Raw genomic sequence first — 15,554 nt, forward strand, 5'->3', positions numbered from 1 at the left:
CAACAGTGGTAAATCAAGCATATCTTTATTCTTGTCGTGATACCACTGAGTTATAAGATCACAGTTCAGTGATAAGCTCATTTGATTAACACAGAGTAATGGGTCAAATTGTTTAACTACTTTTTTTGGTTGCATTTTTAAAGACAAATTGTACAACGAAAATGGTTCTCATAAACCGACTTTTTAACGAGTTTTTTATTTGTTTTAAAATAATTTGCAAGACTTTAAGACAATATGAAGCCAGGCATTGAACTTATAAAAAAAGTGAACGGGGAAGATGAGATAGTAAATATTTTGGTGTTTCGAGTAGGTGTATAAAATGACCGAAATGCCTAAATAACGAAGTGTTCTAAAAAAAATCCTGGGTTGACAAAATCTGTGCATTGAATTACTCGTTATGAGCAAAATATTTTTGACTTTTAGTTGTTTTAAATCCAACAAGTTTTAAGAAATTGATACGAAGTCTTTAACTTCATTGGTTGCACCAGGCAGTTCAGTTTGATACAGGGAGATAAAAGTGAAAGTTGTTTAGCAAATGAAAATCTGGATTGGCTAACAAATATAAAATAGAAATCTAGATTTTCATTTATTCAACGAAATACTATTATCTGTCAGTATAAAAAATCTCTCATAAATCAGGGGCTGATGTTTATTTTGTCGTCGTTATCGATAACAGGTGAACCTGGGTAGCCTTTAGATAAAGGTTCACCATCGTAACTAGTAACTCCTGAATTGTAAAGTTCATGAAAATCTCGCAAAATTACCCACAATAGTCCAAATATATATTTTTCAATCATCACCTAGGGGGCCATCTATTAACGAATATATGTAGGAGGTTGGTATAACAAGAGTCTTCGATACCGCTTTCGTCTGTTCAGCATCGAGTATATTACCTACGAAAGCTTTCTCAGGTAAGAATTCGTTTTGCAATGAAATTTATACAATGATATCGAGGTGAAGAGAGTAATCATAAAACGTTAGTACTCATATGTGTAAGTTGTAAAGCATAAAGTCTGTATGAGACTATCTGCAATAAAAAATTTATTTATTCTTTATGCCGTGTCCCTTCAATGAACCCCTTCTTGGAGTTGATTTATTTTTAAACTTCTTGTGGAAAAAGATTCGCCTTTCACAACTTTACATCCAACCGGTTATAGAAGGAAGCTTTTGTTGACATAAATAAATTTATATGCAGTTCCATCGGCTATCGCTTAATTTCCTCTAAATTTAAATAATAAAGCGATTCGAAGCTGTGCATATAAATAATCTCAATGTAACCAAGCATCATAGACGGAAATCCCAGCATTAAAATGTGTAAATTTTCACTGCAATTAATCAAATAATTTTTGTTATAATGACCGGAGCACTATCGCCAAATTTCACTATTTTCAATTAATCGTGTTACACAACATTATATGCTTTGAAAGCATCGCTTTCCGACGCTCTCCATAGGTCATAACTCATTACAGCAACAATAGCACCAGCTGATCAACAATTTTGATTTCGAGTGATTCATGTGGCTCAATTTAATAAGAAACGCATACCAACGTAAAATGTACGATAAAAGTTCATTGATGAGAGCCTCTTCATCTGTATACGTATATTGTATATGCCAACCTATGTGGAAGATCAAGAAGTCATAATAACAGCGGAAGATACGAACCATTCTTGGAGAGAGATAAACGTAAAATTTGTTTCTTCGACTTGTCAAGTATGAGTAGCTCGCAAGATCATTATGAAAATACAAATAACTCGAAAAAGTTGTGCTGGAAGTGCTGGATGCTGAGCCTAATATATAATTGAAGTAATATAAATACTTAAACAATTATCCTATCCAGGACTTAGTGATACATTGGTTGTGTATCTGAATTTCTGACACTGAATGATTTTTTTTTACTTCCGTCCGATGAGAATAGATCTGCAAAAATTGGTTTTATAGACGGATACCACATACAAAACTGGGTAAACTTATAGTGTAGTTGTAGTTAAATGAATGCCCACATGATGCATGTCTGGCTAAAACCAATAAACTTTATTTATGGACTGCACACAAGATCTTGCGGTTGTGTGCGGTTCACATTTTTTTTTTACAGAAAAATTATTTATTTTTGCAAAGAATATAGTTATACCTAACTAAAATTTTGTTGTGTATATGAGGATTCCGTATGAGTACGGAAGACGCAAGGCAGCCAGTCACATTTAAAACACCGGTAAACGAAGTTCGTTTTCATTTCGTGTGCTTTGTTTTGGCTGAAGAAATTAATGTAAAATGTTAATTATGCATTCAGTATCATTGATAACGTTAACATTAGTATTTTTTGTGATAAATGTTGAAGGCCAGGTGGAACAAGTCGTTCAACATAGAAATCGTATACACCAACATTCAGAGCCAAGGGTAAATTCTACAATGATTTTTGAAAAAGAAACTTGAATTGACAATATTATGTTATTGAAGAAATGTGAATGTTTATCTGAAAAAAGATGAAACAAATGCTAACATGTCGATCGATTTGAAATTGTTGTGGGTGGGAGCTCTCAGTCGAATTTCTATCAGATGAAAGAAAATGTTAGTTGGATGTGTCGAGTTATTTCTTTGTGAATAAAACTGGATTTTATCGTTAGAATAGAAATTCGTTGCATGTGAAGATTTACTGAGAATAGAAATTTTTTCATGCAAATCAATGCATAGTTGAAGAGTAAACAAACATGTTTGTCGGGATTTGATAAATTAACAATTTTCCGCTATTGATTTCAATTTTAAATAGAGAACACCTCGGAGAACACTTCACGCAAATATTTATTATTATTTCCTATTGTGCAAGACAATTAAAATTACAATAAAATTGCGCAAAATTTGTTAATTACTTAATTAGACTCTGGAGGTTCCACAAACTTTACCGGATCGTACGCGTAGATATGTCTTTGAAAAACACTTTTTTTCAAATATCTATTCTCATCTAAGTCCATAGAAAGCAGCAAGTTTGATTACGTAATTTCAAATGTTAATTTAACTGAAAAAAATACTTAGCGAATTTAACATAATCGCACTTTCGTTAACTGCCGACTGCCCATCTAACCATACAAGTGATGTCTCACGATTTTTTTTATTTCTATTGTTTTCTACATTAAACAGGTAGCGTTAAGTGCACAGTCAACGGACAACAAATCAATTGAACATGCACTGGAAAGTATCAATGACAAATTATCAATATTGCAATCTCGGGACGAAGAACACATTAAACGATTAGATTCCATTGAATTGAGGTAAGCATTCGGTTTGCATGTCGAAATAAGACAAAAATTTCTGTTTACTGCTGAAGTGTACGCGGACGGTTTGAATAAACAATCTGTTCAAAAATAACTCTTTTATGCTCGTGTGTAGTTAGACTGTAATGTAGCGTAGAATTAGAATTGATTGAATATTATTTAATAAACAGCTAATTTAGCAGTAAGTATCTTCGAGTGCCACATCAGTACGAGGTTACACGTACGTGTAAAATAAAAATTATTCAATAAAATGAAGAGATTTTCCACATTCTATCCTAATTATTCCTCACGATTAGTCGGGTCGATCATTTCAAGTTTCCGATGATCATTCAATTTGGATGCGCCTCTTGTTGATCATTATTAATTAAAATGTTAATCTGTCCACGTTTGTCCTTCATACGTAAAGTTTTAACAACAATGTTTGGACTAGTGATCAAGTATTACATTGAACTGTTTTTTTTATCGTACATCAAACAACACATTCATTTCAGCAACATCTCCATACACGATAGAAAAATAGATAAAATGAAAATTTAAAAAACAACACCTCCACCCATACATAGTTAGAATATTCAGCTTTTTGATTGATGGGCTTTGAGTCATGCGTGTTCAATTGAACAGAACTTTTTTTTTGTCGGGTTAACATGACTAAAATCAAACAATTTCAGCAAAAAAGACATTTTGAAGACACGTTTTTGCTATGCTTATTTGCTTAAACGAAATTGTTACGTTTCTTTGACGAGCAGAACTAAGCACTACATAGCACATATTACCACACCTCGTCTTGTGTGGGGTGTGAACCACGATGTAATATGTAACTGTGCTGGTTAGTGTACACGGGCGAAAGGTGTCGAAAGTTTTAACTGTAGAAGGTAGCTTTGTCTCCAGGTAATCAACATCATCCACAACTGTACCTCCACATACAGAAAGTTCAGTTGTGTCAAGATTACTTGTAGAGAGAGTAATATCAAGAATCTCAACTCGTAGCTAACAGTTTTTTAGGAATCATCTGTTATCGACAACAACGATAAAAATAAACGATGAGCCATAGCTGGTGATCTTTCATATAACAAAACGAATGTTAAAATTATTGAAGTAAAGGACATAAAACATGAAAAAGTAGATTAAACAGAAGAAGTAACAGATGAAGCGATCATTCATGTAGATGGTGCTTCTAAGCGTAAAGTCTATTGTGCCAGACTAAACCGACGAATCGCTAGAAACCATTTCTATCAGTTATCGCTTTGAAATTTGAAGTATTTTAGTCGAAGACGAGTAGTAAAGCTCTTTCGCGGTGAATTAATTTAATGTTTATCTCACTTTAGAGTAAAGGCCTAAAGCTAGGCACGACAATTAAGCCCACGCAATTTTATTTTACAGAATAAATCGAGTTCAGGCTGCAAATAATGAAAAGACAGAAAGCATCCGGTCGGAGCTACGAAATTTCGTTAGTAAATTCGAGGCCGTTGCGTCGGTTATAGGTAATATTGACGCAACGCTAAATCAAATCAAGTTAGGTGCCGATGATGGAACTATAAGCTCTGGTAACGAACGTTTAAACAAAAAAAAAGTGATCTCAGACTAAGTATCTTCGATTGTAGATTCTCATAAATTGAAGTCACGATCGGTACCATCAGATGATTTGGATCAAAAACTCGAAGCACTGGCCACGCTTCTAGCGTCAACACGAGCAGCTGTTGCCCGTGTTGAAAAAGGAGTCGCACAGTTACAAGGGAATTTTACTCACCTTCAAGCATCGACAAAGACAATCCATCATTTCCAGCGTCACATACCAACCAAACAATTCCTAAATAACATTCTTCAAAATGCCCGATCTCAGCTTCTTCCATCAAACAACGACGATACTATCGCTTCCAGTTGCCATGATATTGAAGACCCACAAACTGGAATTTACCAGATTCAGTTACATAGCGGAATGAAACCATTCTATGTTCGATGCGAGGAAACTAGCGAAGATAAGTGGACCGTGATCTTGAATCGATTCAATGGAGCCACCAGTTTTTACCGAAATTGGGTGGAATACAAAAATGGTTTTGGTAATATTGCAACGGAATTCTGGATCGGTTTGGACAAATTGTACGAGGTGAGTGGTGGGTTTTTTTTTGGGTTGAATTAGTGTTGAAAAGGTCCAATATATTTGCAGATAACAAATTCGAAACTTCACGAACTGTACATTGTGTTGGAAGACTTTGATGGTGACATAAAACACGCAAGATATTCTCAATTTTCCATTGGCAGTGAAAAGGAAGGTTATCCTTTGAATGTCCTGGGAGAATATACCGGAACAGCTGGTACTAATCAAAAGCACTGTCAGAGGCAGTGAAATTTCACCATGAATTTGTTTCAGCTGTTTTTCATCTGATCCACGCATACAATCAAAACTGTTTGCACGGTTGAAGCTGCCACACGGAACAGTTCTGATTGTTTGTGTGGATCAACCGAAAATCAGCTGATGCAAATTTGTGCTGAAATTTTACTGCCTCTGACGGTTTCCAACTTTGGTTTAACCTCCATGAATACTTTCTCTTGACCAGGCGATTCATTGTCATATCACGCTGGTAGTAAATTCTCGACTTTCGACGTTGACAATGATGTATGGCTTGAAGGAAACTGTGCTCAATCGCATACTGGGGGATGGTGGTACAACTCATGCGATACGTCGTAAGTGTCTTCGATGTGCTTTACGTGAACTAAGTGCCGTAATATTTGATAAATCTTTCAACCAGAAATTTGAACGGGAAATATTTCAATGGAACCGTCTCTGAGCTGGCCAGATTTCAAGGCATTTATTGGAACGATTTTCGTGGACCGACTTATTCACTGAGAGCTGTTAAAATGTTGATCAAGGCTATTCAATATCAGTAGACCAAGTCGGGTGTGTCGAATGTTAAAACGTAGTTCTTTGTAATCAAAACATAAATATTGCCTGGACTCCTGTAGAAAAGAGTCAGGCTTTCGAACGCTATGATCTCTTCTTCTTCCATCTCTTGTTATAATTTCGAATAACTGGAAGTAACTACATTCTCTCGTTTGCATTAACCTTCCAATCAAAATACCAAATTTTTTTACATTTAAGTCTTTAATTTGAAAAATTCTTACTTCTTAGTATTGTATACAATGTATAATAGCTTCACGTACACAATATTCTATAGAAAAACTATTTTTTTCACATGCTACAAGTATACGCATTATGCATTCAGTTAATTAACTCAATTTGCTAAATTATAAATGTAAATCGTGGCATAGCAACTGTCGCTAACGCTGACGATCTTAAAGTGTAGTAATTATGTCGACTATGTCTTTCGAAGCCACTGGCTGAGAGTTTCCTCCTTTCAGCGACATCTCCATGTTAGTTAATGCACCGGAAACGTGGTACACATTTTCCATCAATATCGTTTGCGTCTCAATGAGATCATATTCGGTGCGTGAGGAAATGAAGACGTCTTCAATTGACAATAAATTTGAATTTTAACAAAAATTTGACGAAATAAAAATTTGCTAAACGAAAAACACTTACCGATTCTGTCTTTGATCAATCTTTGCGAGTAACAGGTCAAAATTAACGATAAATCGTCGGTTAATCCCAGCGTGTGTTCATGAGTTGAAGTTACTCCCAATAGGGACGACGGTCCGACGAGTAAATTTAACGATGACATGCTGGACAACTTCTTATGCTGGCGAACGTGCGAAATGGCGGCTGACCACTTTTGGCCGTCAATCAATTCGATTAAAACGTTCTCGTATTCTGATTTCGACATCGGAATACCGGGCGACGGAGTTGGTGTTACTTCGCCTTCCGTAGAGGTAGACGTGTCTAGAGATTCGACGTCTACATCATCGATGCATCGTAAAAGTGCACCACGAACAGCCAAATAGTTCATGGATAAATCTTCCATTCTGTCATTGTTCTGCAGGGTGTTTATGACGCTAATTGCTAGTTTGTGATTTGACTCAATAAGCAGCAACAACTGGAACATCAATTTATAGACACTTCGACCTAGCTCAATTAGAACTTCGGACGATGTTGGGTCGAATGGATTGGTTGTTAGGTTGCTCGTTCCTTCGTGAGCTGACTCAGTATCACTGAATAAAGCCAATTTCGTGGACGATTTGATCGTTTCCAAGCATTCCAGCACATGATCTTTACGATCAAAGTAAGTTTCCAGATGCTCTTGAATTTCTAACACACCAAAACGAAGTGTTTCCGACAGTCGAGGCGTTGTAGGAATCGCCTGATTGTACCATATGCGAGGCGGTTCTTCCTTCGATGATAGTAGGTCTGATAAAACGGAGATTCGATTACCAATGAGTATACCGGCACCGGTAAAGTATTTCATTGATTCTTTAGAGATTGAAATGGACTTCGCGGTAACGTCCTGTGGATGAAGAAGTGTAAACGTTATGCAAAATCAGTTAACACAACTTTCCAGTCCAAATTACCTTAATCAATTTATACAATTGGAATAACAGATCCGGTGCATGTCCAGTGGGCTGATCGACAAGCAAACTCTGCAAGTTACGTCTCCAGATCTCTTCACTTTCATCACGAATCGGTGGAGGACGAAATGAAATCATGCCAGGCAAATGGGGCGACGCATTACATGGAGTGATGTCGCCCAAATCACCAGCACTTGAACCACTGGTGTCACTGCGAGAAACAGAATCTCGACGTTGTCGACGTTCACGAATACTTAGTGTATTCGGAGGTCCACCCAAGTAAATCGACTTGGAGAAAATTGGTTTCTGATACTCATCCAGCGGGGACTCAGATTCGATATCTTCGTCGGACGAATCTTCTGGATTGTGACGAGGCTGAAAGGGAAAAAATTGTTTGTTTTTTTCAACAAATCTTTCTCGGTAATTTGTTAACAGAATTTACCCGTCTCTTGGTCAGAATCGGAGTTTTCTCACTTAAGCTTTCCTCTAAAGCTGAATGACCTTTCGATCCAGTTAACGGTTCACTATCGCCCTCAGATAACGGTCGACGACGAACTCCCCAATTGAAGTTATCGGTCGATTCACCCTCGATGCTCTCACTTTCATATTCCAAGAAATCAAAGTCTTTGAATACACCAAAATCTGGCTGTCCATCGTCGCGACGAGAACCACCGCTAATGTCTTGTTGTGCACCAGACGTTTCTTCGGTACTCGAAGCGGCCGACGATTGTCGTTCCATTAGATCGGACGATTGGCTGAATATTACCTGCATTTGTGAAATGAACGTTGCATATTTAGAATGAGTTTAGCGAGACAAACGATCGAAATGAATATATGGTTAGTGTCTTACAGTGTGTAACGTGTGTACTGATCCTGTGGACATGCAAAACGACTATAACCATGCAAACAAAAAAAGTAAATACAATTTTTTGAGACATTAGACAATGTCTTTAACCGGTGCACTGCAAAGAATTCTAAGCTAAGAAAATTTTGAAACGAAGTCATGAAGTGATCCCTTCCGTCTGTGTCTGAAATTTTTAGTTCTACTCTACAAATAATAACACCTGCAATACACTAAAATACTAGTCTTTGTGTGAATGTTTGCCATCTTTGAGCTACGGTAGTTTTTTTTATAAGATGAAACTGTAACCTTTCATATAAAATCAGATTATCAGCGATGACCAGCAGAGAATTAGTTATTATGCAGCAACATATGTGACTCAAGTTCGAAATTCATGAATGTGCGAAGATATATAGTTTGCACAGGAGAGATTCTTTTCGAAAACCGAATACCGAAGTTGAACGCATTTCCCGTTGGACTTTTTTATACCTGCCTAGAAAAATATTCGATCCTAGAAGCCAAAAACACTTTTTAAAAAATTTCTCGAGCTTCCGTGGCTTCTGTGGGAGGTGATCCAAAACCGAAAAAACTCGTATCTCGAACTGAAACACGAAACATACAAGGTGGTGTGAAGTGTCATTAGGTACTTGCGGGACCTTTATAGGGGTCTAAACACAACTTCGATGAGATGGGAGCAGTTGAAGTTTTCGGTTTGTAAATTTCTCGAGGTGCATGAAACGTACAAGGTCGTGTGGGGTGTCATTAGTAAGGTAATTTCACACACTTTTAGGACAAATAGGATTTTAGGGGGGCTTGGAAGCATCTACGATGAACTATGAGAGTTTAAAGTGTAGATACTTACAAGTTCCCAAAAGTTCGAATTGCCCTGAAAGTACCTGAAGTACCTTTCTAATGACACCCCACACGACTTTGTACGTTTCGCGTAAATCAATCAATTTCCACATAAAAAGTGTGTGTTTGTTTGAAAGTGGTTTTTTGGCTTCGAGGGTCAAATACCATTCTAGGCACGTGTGAAAAAGTCCAATGGGAAAAGCGTTCGATTTCGGTAGGGGTTTTTTGAAAGGAATCTCTCCAGTAAATTGATGGAAAGTTAATATAAGTGACATTCAGGCTGACAACCAAACATGTACAGTAATCCTCATCGACACATTTTGACCGATTGAGTTACTTGAAGACTTGATTTCTATTCTGTAAGTTCTCCGAACATTTGTGCTGAGAAATTCATTGTTACTATCATCATGCCGTCCAATTGTTTTCGTTAATATTTCACATTAAGCATGAAAATGGTCAGTGAAAGATGTGTCACCAATTCCATTGGTCTAATTCTAACACGCTGTGCGTGGTCACAATATGATGAAGATCACAATTTCAAATGCTTATTGATGAATACTCAAAAAACCGTTTACCTTAGTGCAAATAGGGCATGTTAATTGGTCCTTAAAAACAATGCAAAAATTAATTTCTGGTTCAACACTAAAAACTTATTCTTTCATGAATTAAAAAACTGTCACAACTTAACCCGGCTACGATTTTACAACAAACATGCATCAAATTTCTTATCCTACAATCAGCGTATACGAAACGAACTAGAACGATAAACTTACCGATGGACTCTTCGGCAGTCCTACTCTTTGGCCACATGTCGTTAGTAGATTTACCAAGCATTCACGAACGCGTCCCTGTGACATCCATGGTCGTTTCCATCCACTCAGTGTAGCTGCATCAGCCGGTGACAGGCTAGCGCTTCGTCGTGGTGAATTGGGCGTACCGTGATGGCTTAAGTAGATTGTCTGACCGCCACGATTTAGATTTTGATTGGAGCTCGAATCTGACTTCAATAGAATTCGACGGCCGATTAATGGTGTTTGAGACACATCGAATGTAAAGTCCATGGTTCGGCCAGCTAGTTCCTGTTAAATTTTCCGTTTCAACCATTTTTCTTAACTCTCAGAAGTAAATCCGTTGAATACCTTTTTACAAAACACTTCGGAATCACTAAAACTGCCATGGTAGTTTTGAGATGTTCCGCTGGTTCCTTGTGGTACAACTTGTAAACTGGAACTTCGAGTAACGACCAATTTCAAAATTTTAAGAGCTTCTTTCCAGTAAGAGTTCTAAAAGAATCAAATCGTTCGATTGTAAATCGTTAAACCTAACCAAACCGTTGCTCCACTTACATCTAAGTATTTGGCAATGACCCTGAGTAAATCACCGCTTATCGGTTGGGCTTGTGGAGACGACAAATCGATGTAATGCAGCATACAATGTAACACGTTCAAGACGGGAACTTGAACTTGTTGCATGCCTTTTTCGAGCACCTCAATCAAAAAGGCCAACATGCGCAGTCCTGGGACATAAAAATTTGTTTAAAAAGGAAAAGCCATTTCGGGAGAAGCCATAAACATACCCATGAACGCGTACGTGTCGTGTAAATATTTGACAACACATTTAGTCCACTGAAACGATTCCTTGCTAAACGTTTTACGACTGTACAATGTCATCACTGTACCGAGATTTTCCAGTTTCGATCCCAATTCCGACGAGACTTGTGCGATATTTTCGGCGCTCCGAATGCATACTTCATTTGCATCCTCGTAGTGAAGAAGCATGTACGGGAGCAATGCAATTACATTCATCGGAAAAGCACACGTTCCCGTTGGATCGCATACTGGAAGACTGCAATCGATTGGAATTGTGTGTTTCATTAGAATACTTTCTTTCATCTCTAAATATCAAATTTGTCATACCTCAAAAGCGGTGCCAGTTGCGACAACAACGTGATTGTCGGTTCATACGTCACGGAATGTGTACAACCCTAAAAATGAAACAATTCATACAACGGTTCATTGAGAGAATAAGCACAAAATGTACCTTCAACAGTAGCGAATGGACACCCGGATAACCAATCCATTTCAATTGTTGCTGCAACTTTTCCACTTTATCTCTTGCATCCGGTCGATCGAGAGGTAAGCGATGCAGAACTCGAGTTAATAGACGACACGCCAACAGAAATTCATGCTCATAATCACTTTCCAATAAAGAAACAGCCAACCAGAATAGTTGCGCCAGTATAGTCATTTTATCATCCTATGGACGTACGGTATTTATAATAGCAGATAATTGAAACTTTTACGATTAAAACTTTTCAACCAGAAGTTGGTGTAATAAGTTTGCAAAAGTTATGCTTTCGGTTTAAAGCATTAGAGGTATAAGATATGTACATAAATGAAATAAATTGCTGTGTAAAATCACCTGAGTAGCAGTGTCACCAAGTAATTTTAAACTTTGTGCACTTCTTGAACGAGATAGTGCGGCCGGTCCAAACTTTGTTGTATTTCGTTCCAATTCTATGGCCGTTGCTCTGTTTCTCAGCTCCACTGAAAAATCCAACACATAAATTATTTATGAATATGCTGAAAGTGTGGAATGTGCCTGCAGTCTCTTCCACTGTAATGCCATCTCACAATAATTAGATTCTCATTGCATAGTGAAATATTGTCAATGATGGCGAGGAGGAATTCATGAATTCGAAAAGTTGAAATTGAATATTTTTAGCCAGGAAAGTTGGTTTTCATTTTCACTTAAAATTGTAAAATGGGTGCGCATAAAATGAATGGATTAAAGAAACTGCATTTAAAACTTTTGTTCAAATTGCCAGTTATGGCTGGAAGGTACGGTTTTGTCCTTTATAAAAAAAATTCTCATCCTTCATGCAACGACGAGCTATTTAATGAGGGGGGTAAAAATTAATGATAATAAGATGAAATGAATGAAGTCTTCGCCTGATTGTAAAGATACCGACGACCGGTTATTTTAAATACATTCTTTTGGTTTTTTATGCCAGTCCCGTGAACGGAGGTATTTAGAAATAAAACGGTAATCTCCTCTTTATAACAGTAATTCAACGTCTATATAGATTACTGTTTGTGTGTAATTTAAGGTAGCATTAAAAACCTTCGTCTTTGCAATACTTAGCAATGTTAACATTTTACGTGTCTCTGAAACGCGGACATCTAAAGGTGAACGGATAATAAAATATTTAAATCTGAATTCAGTCGAGACGAAAGGACCGAATCGATAAAATGAAAAGGAAATTTTCATCAACTGGAAACGTTTTTATTTTACAGGAAATCCTGAATCAACAATCATTGAAGCAAATTTGAAACACATGCCGTGCTAAATTGGACAGTTTGATATAGAAGAATAGCGGTCAGTAGACCTTTATTTCGAAACTCACCTTGTTTGTCAATAGGTGAATTACTTGTCTTCCTGGTGCAGTACGAAACTGAATAGCTCGTACTTCTAGCATGCTTATTGGAGACCATGTGGCTCGGAGCTAACGGAGCAATTCCCGAAGGTGATTTTTTGCAACCACTGGAGACATTTGCTCCGTCTTTGTTGTTCAAATTCGGCGTACTTTTAAAAATATCCTTCATTACATCGAGAGGACGGAAGTCTGAATCCAGACTGTCGACAGCTGCTTCAAGTGTTAGCAATAGTTCCGTAACATAGCCCTGTCAAAACAGTTACATTTATTACGTATATAATGAGAGACCGACTGACTGGATGAACTGTACTTACTTGCATATCTTCACCCTGTTCCGCCACAGTTTCCACAAGTCGTGATAGAATATCTGACAGCATTCTTGAATTGATCGGAACATTGAGCGCTCGAAATACTTGCAAGCTCCGTCCAGCATAATGTCGAGACGAGCAACTTAGACCTAGTTGTAATGCAGTCTGAGCCCAACGTTCCGTCAATTTCGCATTCGAATAACTGTCCGAATACACTTTCAGAATGTGATGAAGGAAACATGTCAATTGGTCGGCCGACTTGATGGTCCACACTTTCGCCGTAATGTCTTCGTAATTCCACAACGGTTGGCCAGTTTCTTGTGACAAGAAACGTATTAAACTTTTGATGACATGGGCGGTAGGCATAGCAGGCCCAGGCTGAGGTGCTGCATTTTCTTCGGTTACAATCACAGGCACTTCAGTGAATTCGTTTGTTCCATTGCCAGGAATCGTATTGGGAACGATCGAGGCGGGACCGTAAAGATAGCTATCGAATTCTTGATCTGGTTCTATTGGAATATGAATACGAAATGAACGAACAAATCACAAATGAAATGCAATCTTAGCCTACCAGTAAAATTATGGACAATTACAGCCAATTGGGGAATGGTTAGTCCTAAGTCTAATTTAGATGTATCACTGTGTAGGATTATTCGAGCCACAGTCAAATGATCATTGTGTTCAGTCAATGCGATCTATTTGGAAATTCATTCAGTTTAAAATACAAGTTTGTGATCTGGTAAGACTGTTAAGACGGCCATACCAATAAATTGATCAGTAATTGTTTGCAGTGATCTCGTACAATAGGTCTCGTATGATCTAGTCCGACGAATAAAATGTGCAACATTAACGGAATATGAAGTGTCCAGTCCAAATCAGGAATTCCATCAACCACGATATCGGTTAGCAACATAACAGCAACGTTGCACCTAACATTTTTTTGCCATTATTTACCTAGAAAACTCGTCAATTATAGTTGCAAGTACTCACCGATGAAATCCGCTAATCGGTAAACTGATGTCGGGAAGATATTCCGTTAAAGGTGCGAAATAACCACCATATTCTGGCATCGGCAGTGGATGTGGTGCCAATGGTGGGTCGGTTCTCATTTCAAACGAATCATCCGGTTGATCTGATTCATTACGAATCATATCTTCTGTTCGTGGAAATACTGACGGACCAGACGAGGCCCGGATTTTATCACTACCTCTTGGTGGCCGGAAATTGGAATTTATTGACCGTAAACCACTGTCTGATTTACACGTGCTGCAATGAGAAACATTTGGCAATTTGATTTATTTATCTGGTTTGTATTCCTTTCGTTTAAGTGGTTAAAGTGGTTTCCCTGCGAAAATGTTTGCATATTATATTCTATCAATTCAATATTCTTGACTGAAAGCGAAAATTATAAACGAAAAGTAAAAGGAAGAGGAACACAGAATGCGCAATGATTAATATATATTTTACCCACGTAAAACCGACCTTGAAGACATACTTAATTAATTATCATCATTCCAACAAAAAGGTTTCGGAATTAATTGTGCATCAGTTGAGGACTTGATTTTATTACAGTCATTAATTTGTCATATCTTTTTGTTTCCTTTTTTAAAAGCAAACACAATCAACGCTTTTCCTCAAGCCAAACACACTTACCCAGTCTTAATTGGATCTTCTCCGCTATGTCGTTTTGTGTGTATTGTTCCTTTTTCAACGGTTAAATCCTGTAAACGCGAATCATTTACACCCGTCGCTGGACCTATATAGATATGATTGCAATATATATTTAGAAAATTTTACCCACAGCAAAAGAAAGTAAACAAAAAGCTATTTTAAATTATTCACGGAAATGTTAATCAAATTTATTATTCGCTCATACCATCCGAATGACTTGAAGCTTTCCGCATGCTGGTGAGACGATAAAAAGGTGGTGTTTCGGTGCGTTCGATAAGACAATTCAACGTTTCCACCGTCTGCAGTTCATTCATTAGTTCGTCGATGAGTCTATCGGGACACGTTCGTGCCATATACAAAGCGACCCTTTTCGCCTGAGAAAAAAGATTTTCATTTTTTTTTCTCTATTCTTTTCCATCGGTAATTAAATTCTTTAAACGTAATTAAAACGTTTTCATCGAACCTTTTAATTGATTCGAAACACGCGATCAAACTTTTATGTTTTTAAAATCACACTATTTGTAATTTATTATGTAAATGGTACTTACATAGGGCAACAGCTCGTTCGGTGCCATACCAGCAAGTATAACAAGATATCTCAAAATAACTTTCAGATTGTTTGGCCAGCATCGGCATAATACACCCCATAATTCCTCAACTTCTCGTGGGTGCAGATCGGCGAACTAAATTAATGATGTTGAACTATTAAGTCTGTATACGG

The 15,554-nt window shown here is 37.4% G+C and overlaps 2 protein-coding genes across 10 annotated transcripts in view; one reads left to right on the forward strand and one right to left on the reverse strand.

Moving 5' to 3' along the window:
- The first annotated feature begins 2,176 nt into the window (after positions 1–2,176).
- Positions 2,177–6,792, forward strand: LOC119076785 (fibrinogen-like protein 1). Its single transcript, XM_037183749.1, has 7 exons — positions 2,177–2,395; positions 3,134–3,264; positions 4,648–4,811; positions 4,869–5,371; positions 5,432–5,579; positions 5,823–5,949; positions 6,015–6,792. The coding sequence occupies exons 1-7, from the start codon at positions 2,270–2,272 to the stop codon at positions 6,151–6,153; spliced, it is 1,338 nt and encodes a 445-aa protein (XP_037039644.1). The 5' UTR covers positions 2,177–2,269; the 3' UTR covers positions 6,154–6,792.
- The window catches only part of LOC119075351 (protein furry), a 98,119-nt gene continuing 88,918 nt past the window's right edge, over positions 6,354–15,554 (reverse strand). For 5 of the 9 annotated variants that reach the window (XM_037181827.1, XM_037181785.1, XM_037181833.1 and 2 more), the window contains 21 exons: positions 15,382–15,516; positions 15,039–15,207; positions 14,816–14,918; positions 14,153–14,428; positions 13,926–14,091; positions 13,734–13,857; positions 13,169–13,671; positions 12,825–13,101; positions 11,840–11,964; positions 11,459–11,674; positions 11,335–11,402; positions 10,995–11,263; positions 10,765–10,934; positions 10,558–10,701; positions 10,192–10,497; positions 9,994–10,023; positions 8,576–8,617; positions 8,168–8,491; positions 7,729–8,100; positions 6,806–7,664; positions 6,354–6,731 (listed from right to left, as the gene is read on the reverse strand). In XM_037181827.1, the coding sequence (XP_037037722.1) occupies positions 6,559–6,731; positions 6,806–7,664; positions 7,729–8,100; positions 8,168–8,491; positions 8,576–8,617; positions 9,994–10,023; positions 10,192–10,497; positions 10,558–10,701; positions 10,765–10,934; positions 10,995–11,263; positions 11,335–11,402; positions 11,459–11,674; positions 11,840–11,964; positions 12,825–13,101; positions 13,169–13,671; positions 13,734–13,857; positions 13,926–14,091; positions 14,153–14,428; positions 14,816–14,918; positions 15,039–15,207; positions 15,382–15,516 (4,851 nt within the window). In that variant the 3' untranslated portion in view covers positions 6,354–6,558. The remainder of the gene's footprint in view (positions 6,732–6,805; positions 7,665–7,728; positions 8,101–8,167; positions 8,492–8,575; positions 8,618–9,993; positions 10,024–10,191; positions 10,498–10,557; positions 10,702–10,764; positions 10,935–10,994; positions 11,264–11,334; positions 11,403–11,458; positions 11,675–11,839; positions 11,965–12,824; positions 13,102–13,168; positions 13,672–13,733; positions 13,858–13,925; positions 14,092–14,152; positions 14,429–14,815; positions 14,919–15,038; positions 15,208–15,381; positions 15,517–15,554) is intronic. The other 4 variants (XM_037181839.1, XM_037181821.1, XM_037181803.1 and 1 more) reach the window with 3 other exon arrangements.

This window comes from Bradysia coprophila, chromosome III, assembly GCF_014529535.1.
Source record: "Bradysia coprophila strain Holo2 chromosome III, BU_Bcop_v1, whole genome shotgun sequence".
Taxonomy (NCBI): domain Eukaryota; kingdom Metazoa; phylum Arthropoda; class Insecta; order Diptera; family Sciaridae; genus Bradysia; species Bradysia coprophila.